Source organism: Phocoena sinus, chromosome 14 (assembly GCF_008692025.1).
Source record: "Phocoena sinus isolate mPhoSin1 chromosome 14, mPhoSin1.pri, whole genome shotgun sequence".
Taxonomy (NCBI): Eukaryota; Metazoa; Chordata; class Mammalia; order Artiodactyla; family Phocoenidae; genus Phocoena; species Phocoena sinus.
This window is the reverse complement of record NC_045776.1, coordinates 61,951,121-61,963,788: the sequence shown is the minus strand read 5'-3', so window position 1 is coordinate 61,963,788 and position 12,668 is coordinate 61,951,121. Positions and strand designations below refer to the sequence as shown.

The following is a 12,668-nucleotide window of genomic DNA, read 5'->3' as shown; positions in this document are numbered from 1 at the left end:
CCAGGGCACGAACCCATATCCCCTGCATCGGCAGGCGGACTCTCAACCACTGCGCCACCAGGGAAGCCCAAGGGGTGGTTAGTTTTTACAGGCTGGGTTATTTCATAGGCTAACGAGTGGGAGGATTCTTCCAACTATTTCGGGGAAGGGACGGGAATTTCTAGGAATTGGGCCACCACCCACTTTTTGGCCTTTTCTGGTTGGCCTCAGAACTGTCATGGCACTGGTGGGTGTGTCATGCAGCTGATGTATTACAGTGAGTTCAAGGTCCACTACAAGTTGAATCTTATGCCATCTTGGACCTAATTGGTTCTAACCAGTTTATGTCACACCCTCAAGGGCTATGTCATTCTTTTAGAGGTTGTGCCCTGCCCCCTTCCCTCCGATTTCATTAGGGGGATGAGAAAGCATCACTAACAGTATCAAGGTATTTCAAAATGCAGAAACCATCTGCGGATGGACAAGGGGTCCACTTTGTCCAGAACTTCAGTCACAGCAAGAGAACGAAGAAAGACATCACCAGGGGGCCTTGAACTACGGGCTGAGGAGTCTAGACTCTTTAGGAAGCAAGAAGAAGCCACGGAAAGTTTGGGGGCAAGAGCAGGTATAATTAAAGCTGCACTTGCAAGAATACAGGCGGAACTCAGACAGGGGAGAATGGAGACAGTAAAGCTGCCTGGGTCCTACTGGCAGCACCTACACACGTCTGGCAAGAGCTCCCTGAACGGGCCTGGGTAAAAGCAGCCCCCCTACGGCCCAGCACCAGCAGGACAGGGTCGCCTGAACTACAGACACAAAGAGAAGCACATGCTGTGGGGGGCTGTCCCTCCATGGTTTTCTTTTTAAAAAGCCTTCAAGGTCTTGTCACTTGGGAAATATTGCCCACTGGCTGCCCATTTGGAACCTTCATACTTTCATACTGTAGTCTCTTTCCTAATAAAGAACTGAAAAAAGTTATGCAGTAAAGAAACCAATTTTTCTTCTAGAATTTGGCCATCAATCCATCAACCCCTTATATTGAAAAACAGCTCTCTATCTCCTAAAACTAGCATCCTCCAGGCAGCTTTGGAAAGCATGGGCTAATAACCAACCCGGCAGCCTTGAAGGGCTGAGTAATGAGATGAAGGTCAGGGTGATGGGAAGCGGGTGGTCAGCATCCCTCAGGGCTGCTCCACGCCTGGAACAGTACAGACCTGTTCAGGCCACCAGCAGGGTCCCGCGCTCCTGCTGGTGTGAGAAAAATCCCACTGTGTGGGGGTGCGGACAGGCATCCCAGCAGCTCAGTTCAAGTGCTTCTTGCATTCTGCTCATTAGGCTAAGAAAACCTGGTCAGCAGCATCCTAGAATGGCTCTCTTTCAGATGCCTGAAGACTTATATCCACTCTCATCTTTCTCCTTTATGAGTAAAATAACCTTAATTTATTTAACAACTAGGTCTGGTTATCCTTTTCACAAGAAAGACTTGTAAACTCTGCAGAAATTTGGTTCATCTACCCAGTTATCCAAGGTTGAATGTCTTTCTGCATTGAATGGAAAGATTCAGAGCCTCAGAAGGTTAACTGAGCATCTAAGGGCGGCCCTGGGGGCAGGGAGGAGCAGGGTCTCAAACCCGCATCAGCTTTAGGTGACAACGCAGGCAGGATGCTTTCCACTCACCAGAGTACAGTGAACCTCAGAGGAAATCTCCCACGGCTGGGACGCTTCAGCAGAGGGCTGGCTGTACCCCGCTGGAAGGATTTCCATTCCTCTCTGCCCAGAGGCGCTGCAGGTTTGATGTCACAGGAGTCTATCCACTTACATCACTGCCTGCGTGAACCAAAGCTCAGTGGGAGGAACCAAAGCAGAGACCCCAGGTCACCTGCCTTCTCACCTGCCTGAATGAAATAGCAGCACTGTCGTTGGGCCTTGCCATACTCAGGAGACCCTCCTGGGGGGGGCATGCTACAGAGTCACCAACATGTGTGACTCTCAGGACAGGCTGCAGCCGCCGTGGATGGGCACCTGGGGACTGAGCTCAGCCAGCCTCAGAAGCTGGGACCAACCAATCCCTTCAGAAATTCAATCACACACCTTAATAAAGTTCACATCTTTGACCCAATAATTCTTTTTCTGGGAGTTTATCCAAAGGAAATAGCCCAATATACAGAAGAGCTTTTTGCACAAAGGTGTTCACCAAAGCATTATTTATAAGGATAAAAGCTGTCCAAAACTGCAATATCCAACAATAAGAGCACAATTTTGAAACTCAAGTACACTTACATAAAAGAATATTATGCAACAATTTAAAATCAGACTTATGATGAAAATGCTCATAATGTAAAGTTAAAAGGGATTGAGCAGATTATAAAATTGAATATATATTATGAACACAGTTCTGTAAGAAGAAACGCACAGGAAAGACTGAAAGGACACAAGCCAGAATGTTAACAATGGGAAAGCTTCATACGGCAGGACTGTGTGTGGCCAAGTATTTGTCTTCATTCAACTTTTCTGTGCTTTCCAAATTTTCTTACAATGAGCAGGCATTACTTGTAAAAGGAAAAACTTGAGTTTGTTAAAAAGAATAGTATCTAAGTGATTAAAATAATTTCTAAATTACATGTGCTGAGAAAATTTAAAACAATGTATAAATTCCTATATGCAAGGATTAGCCAAAGAAAATCATAATTAGAAAGCTGACTTTACAGTACGTATCCATGGGGGTACACCTGCATGCACACAGGAAGCAAGACATAGAGGGGACTTCTAACCACGTGGGCGGGCAGGCAGCCAGCAGTGCATGGGGGAGGGGACTTCCCAGCTTCTACCACCTTCAAGGTAATTTCACAAGCTCCAAACAAGCATGGACTTGCCATGCAAACACAGCTTCGCACAGGCCTCCCAGCCTCCCTCCCAGCCAGACTGCAGCCGCTAAGCCCTTCCTTACATCCTAAGAAATCTGGAGCCCCTCCCACCCCCACTTCCAAGAGAATCAGAACATAGAATACAAACTGATGAATTTTTTTCAGTGGAGGTATGGTTAACTGTATAGTGGCTTTTGTCTAGCAAAAACAAGATTTAAGCCAAGGAAAAATGCCTTAACCCCTTTATCATTTAAGATACGTAAGGCAAGACTTTTTTCATTAGCATCTTCAATTCCAGAAGCTAAGATGATAGTTTTCAGTTGCCCTGGGATAAGAAAGACTAAAGCCAAAAAACATAAGAACAGTAAATCAAGCGGGGAGGGGAAGCCCCCTGCTCACCTCCATCTGAGACCACAGCTCAACCCGCCCACGGGGCAGGGATGCAGGTTCAGCCCCTTCATCCTACGCCACCGTAAGTAACTGTTACCAACTATGCGGACAAAGAATGATGAAGAGCAGACAGAGAACAAATCTGTAAGCTGAGTCCCCAGGGACCCACCCCGAGAGAAGGCCATCACTTAGGTCTCCTTCCTTTTATCACTTGTTACTTCCTAGAGATACTGGGAAGCTAAAACGACTGCCCTGGTGTACCCAGCTCTGATAAATAACAGTCAGCACTCGACAGCTTTCTGAAGGGTGGGCCGATTAGTTAATTCAATCATTCCTGTTGAAGGAATAAGGACAAGTCGGTTTCTTTTATCAAGAACTGACTCTGGAACCTGCCCCTCAACTCTGACACCTGCCCCACGATGCTCCTGGTGCTTCCCAGACTTTCCTGTGCCCCAAGCACCTGAGCTCTTGTTAGGATGCAGCCCTAACGTAGCAGGACTAAGTGAGCAGAGACCAGTTAGCTTCCCATCTCTGAGAATGAGACCCAGTCAGTGGTAAGGCTCCCCAGGTGACCCCCATGTGCAGCCAGGGTCGCACATACCACTAGGAGGTTTGGAAAGGCCACCGGCTCAATCTAACTCCTGGCTACTCTGAGTGTGCCCCCTGTGCAGTGACACCAGCACACCAACACCAGCCTCAGAGCTGCGGTGAAGAAGGGCGGGGCAACACAGCTAGAACATTAGGTCGGCCACAGTTATCGTTTCACTATTGCCAGTAGTATGATTATTATTCAGGTGGGCTGACACAGCTGGGACAAGGCCAAATTTGTAAAGAAACAGAGTTCTTGGGAAAACTATGAGTTAAAAGCAGATAAGAAAATAAGAGCTGGGGAGGAGCTCTAAGAGGGTGGCTCAGGGCAAGTGTGTGGGGAGCTGACAGAGGGCAGTGTGCATGGCCCACAACTGGGGCAGGAACAGTCACAACTGCAACCACTTACCTGGGCCTGAACTAACGGGGCAGGCACTGTCCTAACTACCCCCAGTTCTCCAGGCTGAACCATTCTTGCTTTCCATTCTTTAGCGCCTACTATCCCAAGGCCCCCCGACGGGCTGGGGCCTTCCCCTCCCAGGGGGCAGAAGAGCTGACGACCTAGGAGAAACCGGCAGTGAGCTGGGAGCCTCGGGAGCTAGGCGGGGCACGCTCTTCACCCCTGTGGGGGCAGTGACACAGCTGAGGAGTGTGGGGACAGGCTCGTCTATATTTTGGACTGTGAGCTGCGTGCCCCTCCTCAGGTTCTTTCTGTCCCACCCTCTCTTCCTTCTCTTTTTCCCTCTTCCCCTTGGAGCTGCTTTACGAGCTGCCTTCCATGGCCTCACAGGCAACTCTCTCGGCAGCTGTGTCCCAGGGCTGCAGCTCCTGGGATGGACAGCTGAGGCACGACCCCTAGGGAGGACCGGAGGAGGGGTTTCCGGTTGGGCTGGCCAGCTGAGGAGGGCCTAGAGAGCTGGGCTCCACGTACTCTTCTGAAACAGCCATCTCACTCGTCTTCCTGGGCCCTGACCACTCTGGGGGACCTTCCCCAACTGGCCCCCAGGAGGGGGGGGTCCCCTGTTACACATGCCCGGCTCCTCCAGCCCTCATTCTCCTGTGAGAGCTGCACGTGACCACATTCACTGTCAAACCAGCCAGGGGAGCAGGAACAACACGTGACTATCAGGAGCAGAGCTCCAGCCGGAGGGAGGAAGAGCCCCACGCTCTCTCCCCAGCAACCCGAGCTGCCCGCTACACACGACTGGAAAACCTGCCAACTTTTAGGACTCACAGAGCCAGAGAATACAGGCACTTCTTGTAATTTTCCTATCATCCTTCCTTTAAAAAAAAAAAACAAAACTCTTTTTACATAAAATTGTTTTCCCTGGATTCCACGAGGTCCTTCAACTTCCCGGCCCACATTCTATAAATAAGGAGGCAGAGGCCCAGAAGCATTAGCGGCTTCCTGGGATGTTAAGTGAATCAGACAAAGAACCAGGATCCAAATTCAAAAGCTCCGTGGCTCAGGCCCTGGCTCTGGGCACCAGCCAGACTGATTGGTTCCCTGTGAAGGGAGCAAATCAGACCTGGGGGGAGAACATCCATGTGGAAGAGTGACACAGGGCTTCTCCACGAGTCCTTTACAGGAGAAGGTCAGTGCTCAGAGTCACCACCCCACTACCGTCTGCACACGAGCGAAGAAAACTAATGACGCAGAGGGAAAGGTTACTCATCATCCATAACTATTCCCTCCAAGTCTTCCCAGCTCTGGACAGAAAGACACCCCAACACACCGCTCTACAAGTGATGGATTTTCTTCAAGGCTCTCCAGATACTATGTGTGCCCTACAACTCAACAAAGCAGAATCGTAAAATGTCTGATGCTCTTTCAAATTCCTCTCTACAGAAAAGGAGAACATGCCACAGTTTTGCCAAAATCAGTCACCACGGCAGCCTGAGCCCCTTGACGTTGTGTGGGCTTCAGTTCCTAAATGTAGACATATATTCATTTCATAGAGTTGTTTGGTATCTTATTACCTATCGACTAAGAGATGAAATAAAGTTTTCAGTTAAGTGTGGCGGATTCTCACCTGTGAAAGCATTTGTGGCCTGAAAGCCAGCTTCCTGCATACTGCTCCCCGGCAGGCCTGTGTTCCAACTTGTCAGCTGTCCCGTCACCAGGAACATCCAGGAGGCCTCAGGTCACCTCCATCTCAGCTTGCAGGAGGCCATCACTCTGCCTGTCTGGTTTCTGGTAGCATCGGACACCAACCTGCCCTGCTCCCAGCCTCTGAGAGCAGGTGGTAGCTGGGACGGCACCCAGTCCAGCAGTGTGCACGCTTGGGGCACCGGTCACATCAGCCGTCCAGCCAGAGAGTGGAGGCCATGGTGGGCCCAGGAGCGAGGAAGCTGTCTCACGGACACCGGCCTACCCACCTCAGAGGAAGGACCCCTTCAGCTGCCTGGAAGCCAGCATTCTCCAGGGGTCTCACTTGCTCCGGGGGGTTCAGGAGGGTCTGATCTGCAGCTCTCTGTGCTTCGCCTCTCCCCTTGCTGAAATTAAAAAGAGATCATTTTCCTGATGACCAGTAGAACATGAAACTCAGTAGACCCACAGAAGCCAAAAAAGAAAAAGAAGAAGCCCCCAGAGCCGTGCCCATGACCACACTGTGTGGGAAGTGGGGCACGTGTAGCACTTCTCCTGCTGCCCGAGAAGGGGTGGGGGGCCGGGCAGACTCCTGCACCCAAAACAAGATGGGGCCAGCTGCTCCAAGCCGTTCTAGGAACAGTTACAAAGGTCACACGCATTCAAATGTCCTCCCCAGGCTACCCTAGGCCACAGACACCTGAAGGAGAAATCCATTTCCTAAGCAGTTTTCTGAGGTCTTACAAGTGGGATCCGAGGTTCATGCCCACTGCTGTCAGCATGCCAGAAAGGACTTGGGTTGAGCTGTTTCACAAAGTGACTCTTGGGATTTCCCTGGTGGTCCAGTGGCTAAGACTCCGGGCTCCCAATGCAGGGGGCCCGGGTTCGATCCCTGGTCAGGGAACTAGATCCCACATGCTGCAACTAAAGATCTTGCATGCCCCAACTAAGACCCGGCGCAGCCAAATAAATAAATATATTTTTTTAAAGTGACTCTTAAGTGGGAAGAAAAGGTCAGTGATAATTTTTTTAAAAGAATAGGAAGGAAAAGCAAATTTAATCTATCAATATAAACTGTTCCATATATATTACATATCCCATAATAATAAAAGCATTTTACAAATACTTATCATATATTTTAATGTTGTTATACTAGCAACATTAACTACAAGAATGTTAGAAGTCCAAAGGACCAGACTTTTTTTTTTTTTGGCTGCGTTGGGTCTTCATTGCTGTGCGCGGGCTTTCTCTAGCTGCAGCAAGTGGGGGCTACTCTTCATTGTGGTGCACGGGCTTCTCATTGCAGTGGCTTCTCTTGTTGTGGAGCATGGGCTCTAGGCGCATGGGCTTCAGTAGTTGTGGCACGTGGGTTCAGTAGTTGTGGCACGTGGGTTCAGTAGTTGTGGCTTGTGGGATCTAGAGCACAGGCTCAGTTGTTGTGGCACACAGGCTCAGTTGCTCCGCGGCATGTGGGATCTTCCTGCACCAGGGATTGAACCCATGTCCCCTGCATTGGCAGACGGATTCTTAACCACTGCACCAGCCCAAGGACCAGGCTTTTGTTTTTTTTTTAATTTTATTTTTATTTATTTAGTTATTTTTAACATCTTTATTGGAATATAATTGCTTTACAATGGTGTGTTAGTTTCTGCTGTATAACAAAGTGAATCAGCTATACATATACATACATCACCATATCTCCTCACTCTTGCGTATCCTTCCCACCCTCCCTATCCCACCCCTCTAGGTGGACACAAAGCACCAAGCTGATCTCCCTGTGCTATGCAGCTGCTTTCCACTATCTATCTATTTTACATTTGGTAGTGTATATATGTCCATGCCACTCTCTCACTTCGTCCCAGCTTACCCTTCCCCCTCCCTGTGTCCTCAAGTCCATTCTCTACATAGGACCAGACTTTTAAAATAGAATCCCAAGTATGAATCTCTGGTATTAGAGAAAAGGAATCTTTTCCATTATTATCACTTCATCCTAAACAATTTATATCTAATTTTTTAAAAATGTAACTTTATTCCTCTTTTTCACCATCAAACTAGAGAAAAGAAAAAAATTTAAGAAAACAGCACATAACAGAAAGGAACCCTCTGTTAAAGCCCTCTTGCTGTAAACATAAGGTAATAAAGTAAAACATCACTAATACAGACTAATTGGAAGGAAGCCCTACTGGATTAAGGAAGCACCTTAATTACATTAAGAAAGAAATTCAACTGCATTGCCTTCATGTACTTGCAGTAACAATCTCAGTTAATAAAGTGCAGCCCAGTAGGAGTCCTCAAGTTTAATGAATAGGTAAAAAATTTAATTAAAAATCATTTATGTAAACGGTGGTTCTGAAGTGCTTGAAAATGTGAGAAAATGTTTGTTCTCTGAATTTAAACATTCTGTATCAAATGACCAGTACAGTTATCAATGTCCCAAAGTCCTACACCAACATCCGGAGTAAAGGACCATGTGCACTATAGTTATCTACTTTAGGGAATGGAATTGCCAGTTAAAAATAAAAGCCCACCTGCCCTAAAACCTTGATTCTCTTTACTCTTTCTATAATGCTTTCAACGCACAGAAATACTAGACTGTATTTGTTCTCTTTTCCTGAACTCAAAGACAAACTAAAGTGTGGTGATGTTTTTGGGTTTTTTTGAGGGGTTTTGCTTAATTATCTTGTTTCATTGTAAAAGGCATGCTCCCACAATTTTTTTTTTTTTTTTTTTTTTTTTATGCGTTACGCGGGCCTCTCACCGTTGCGGCCTCTCCCGCTGCGGAGGACAGGCTCCGGACGCGCAGGCCCAGCGGCCATGGCCCACGGGCCCAGCCGCTCCGCGGCACGCGGGATCCTCCCAGACCGGGGCACGAACCCGTGTCCCCTGCATCGGCAGGCGGACTCTCAACCACTGCGCCACCAGGGAAGCCCCCCACAATTTTTTAAAAAACCAAGCTATACATTTCAAAAGTCTATGGGAAAGATTGAGGCTGATGTGGATAGAAATAGAAGAAACAACAAACTCTTCTTTTTTTTCTTACTGTCTCTGTCACACTCACCAATACTTAACTTTACTTCTAAAGGAGAGGGAAGACGACAGGTGTGTAACAGCTCCCCCTGAGGTCTTGGACATGGTCCTGGCCTGGATGTTTAGAGCATGACATGTGTGGTTCCCAACACAGGCTGAAGGGCCAAAATTTATTTTAATTATCTTCATTAACTGATGACGTGTATATTCCTACATACATTTGGAGTCTCCTTAATATGCAATTTTCAAGTGAAAGTGAACCTGTAACTGCCATAAAATGTTTTTTTCTCACCACTAACAACACAGATAAGATACCCTTTCTAGAAACACACAAAAAAGAGGAGTGGGTCCCCAGAACCTGGAGTCTGTTTTGTTCAGCGAGGGACTGACCAAAGGGAACGGGGCCAGGCAGCCATGCTCAGGAGGAAAGTACAGATGATCCAGCAGGCTGGAGAACAGGTGGGTAATTGGGACCTAGAGTTGGCAGAGGTACCACATGTCGGCTTTCACAGCTCAGCAGCCAACCAAGAGTCAGGAAAAAGGCGCAGAAGCTGAACACATCACTGTCCTGCCTGCCTCCCACCCTCGAGGGCCCTGCTTACCTTCTAGTCTCAGAGGTGGCACCTCGCCCACCCCTGGGACTAAATGCAGAGCCCGGTAACCTGGCTCGCTGGCCCTGGCCGCAGCTGTGGCTGCATGCAGGGGTGCTGATCGCTCAGCACCATCTCTCCGCTGAGCTGTAAGCCCCACGGGGACGTTTCCCTTGAGCACCTAAGGCGTTGCCTGGTGCCCAGTGGACGTCAGTAGGACGAGTCTACTGAATGATGGATGGGTGGACCAAGGCTGCTGGTGTTTGGACGAGGTGCACAGAGAGGCTCGGCAGACCCTGCAAACCAACCCGCTGCCCCGAGCCATGCTGATGGATGCCATCCCTGGGCTGAGAGGCTGTTCACACCTCTGGCTCTGAGCCTCTGAACTGGCAAGGCTTTTGCTACCACCCCACTAGTCAAGGTGAGACAAGGATAACGAGCAGTGACTCCCCTGCACTCACACTTCACAGCAAAGTACCCAGCACAGGCCCATGCCCATGGAGGTCACTGCTCTAAATCCTCTCAAGCCACAGAGAAAACTCTAGCCCCACAGAGGTTACATGACTTAGCCCCAAACTAGCGCTCAGGAATTGGGACTAACACCTGGTCTTTTGCCCCTCCAGCCACTGTTATTCCCATGCTACTTCTGAATCTCAGGTAGTTTCCTAAACCGAAGTGCCTTAACGCTGGTAATGCTCAAATCAGGAAAATCTAGAGGGGAAAAGAGGAAAAATAAAGAGAGAAAGAGGCAACTTACCCAGGATGCAAGGTCACAGAGTAACCCTGAACCCATTCAAGAGACCCTCTACAGCAAGCACACTATCACCATCCTGTCATGGACATATGGACACATACACACGCACACACACATGTTCTACTTACACTGGGAAGATGGGCAGGACTAACCAGGAAATAAATTAATTCAATATTGCACTTGAAACATGTCGTTAAGTCCCTCCCATAGTGGAGCAACAGTTACTAAGGAAATAGAGCACACAAAAGGGAAAAACACCCCCACAACAAGGGACGTTCTTAAAAACATGAACGCCCACGAAACCTAACCAAATACGTTGTATAGGAATACATTTGCTTTACCACTTGTTCACAAAAACTCATACGACACACAGCTTCTCTAGAATCACTGGGGAGTGAACAGAAGTGCATTCCACAGATGACACCTATCATGAAAGTTCAGTGCGGAAAGACTTGCGATTCAGGAAACATAGGGTCACACGCTGGGCACAGAGGTCAACTCAACAGAGAAGTCAAACCTTTTCTCAAAATCTAGTAACACTAGTATAAGTGTAGTGCATAAAGAATCAATACCGTAGGCTTCCCTGGTGGCGCAGTGGTTGAGAGTCCGCCTGCCGATGCAGGGGACACGAGTTCGTGTCCCAGTCCGGGAAGATCCCACATGCCGCGGAGCGGCTGGGCCCGTGAGCCATGGCTGCTGAGCCTGCGCGTCCGGAGCCTGTGCTCCGCAACGGGAGAGGCCACAACAGTGAGAGGCCCGCGTACCGCAAAAAAAAAAAAAAAGAATCAATACCGCAGTTTCATTTCTGATTTCCTCGCACCATGGACAGACTGCCTCGCTGGTACATTGGTTACCTAGGTGACAGCCACCTGGGTGATGGCCAGACCGAGCAGCCGCAGGCTCCAGGCCGCAGAGATCCCACCTGTCTGAGGACAGGCGCTGCTCCACCCTCGGAAGAAGGAGCATGGAGAGGTGAAGGGATGGTCCCAACCCCAACAAACCATGACACTGTTGCAAAACTCAGAAAACAGAAATAGGCTGAGAGTGTGCCACACTGCTTACTGGAAAAAACTCAACTACTGGCTTGTTCACCTAAGGTCAAAGTGGCAATGGATTCTGAGCGAGACAGAGGTGAGGAAAAGTGGGACAAGAAACCTGAGGGTCTGCTTCTGCCCGAGCTTGGAGCCCTCTGCCCTGTGGATAGACACGCAGACCTGAGAAGTGCCGGTCAGTCTAGGTATTCCTCATGGCAGCCACTGGCTCTGCCCTGCCCTGAGCCAGGCTCAGGCAGGCTACCACATCCTCATGCACCATGAGGGGTGAGAGCTCGAGGTCCCTTCTGATCTGAGCAGGCCCCAGTGCTCATGTCTCCAGTCAAGGGAGACAGGACAGATGTGCATGAAAAGGACACTGTGAACCAGCACAGAAAATCTGCACAGAAACCAAGTCTGAGAACAACTCAGACAAAGGGCCATCTGCACAGCAGTACAGATCCTTCTCACTGCTCTTAATTTCTGTGATTTGGGGTGTATGACAATTGCAGCTTTTATAACACAACCTCAAAGCCATCGAGCCCTGGGCAGCTCAATGGGCTCCAGGTACTCAGGTCACCACTTCAGGAACCAAGTACAAAATCTAAAATCCTCTTCAAATATGCACACAAGATGCAAACAGGGAAGGTAGCAATTCTATTAGACCATCCTTTAAAATGTCACCTCGAAAATCTGACACTTGATAAAACCTGAAGAATCTACAGTCTGAGCTCTACTCAAGCCAAGCTGGAGAACATTTCCCCCAGATAATTAAGTAGGAAAACTGCCCCTAATAATCAGTACAGGTACCACTACCTCCTCACACTACCTATGGACGGGGGGAGGCCATGGGCTCGCCGTTCATTTCATGGAGGAGGAGACGGTGGCCCAGGGAGGAGAGGGAATGCACTGTAGGATGAGGGCAAAGTTGGACCAGAACCAGGTGTCGGTCTGGGCCCAAGCTCCAGGCTCTCCTGTAGACGCAAACTGGTCAAAGGAAGAAGCTGAGAAAGGGGCACAGGGCACACATGGACCCCTGCCTGTGGGGCTCAGGGGATCCTGAAATGATCCCCACTTTCCCAGGCCCAGATCGGGCCATGCCCATGACACCAACACACCCCAAAGAGAAGGCGCAGAAGGGCCAGGGCCTTGGGGCAGGGGCAGAGTCAGAGTCCTTGGGCGGACGTGCACTGACCAGAGGTCCCCTGACCTAGTCTGAGCACGTCACAGTCACCTCGACAGTGGATGCCAGCTGAGCAGAGGTCACTCCTCCCAGCCTGGTGTGAGGGACACAGGCTGGCTCTGCTTAGCACTTAGCACTCTCCTCCACCCCAATTTTCTTCAGATAAAACCAGC

General features: G+C 49.2%; 1 protein-coding gene across 1 annotated transcript in view; it reads right to left on the bottom strand.

Moving 5' to 3' along the window:
- Positions 1–12,668, bottom strand: part of LDLRAD4 (low density lipoprotein receptor class A domain containing 4) — a 318,283-nt gene that overhangs the window by 155,545 nt on the left and 150,070 nt on the right. Inside the window, 1 exon segment of the mRNA XM_032603666.1 lies at positions 5,855–6,317. Within this exon segment, the coding sequence (XP_032459557.1) occupies positions 5,855–5,951 (97 nt within the window). The 5' untranslated portion in view covers positions 5,952–6,317.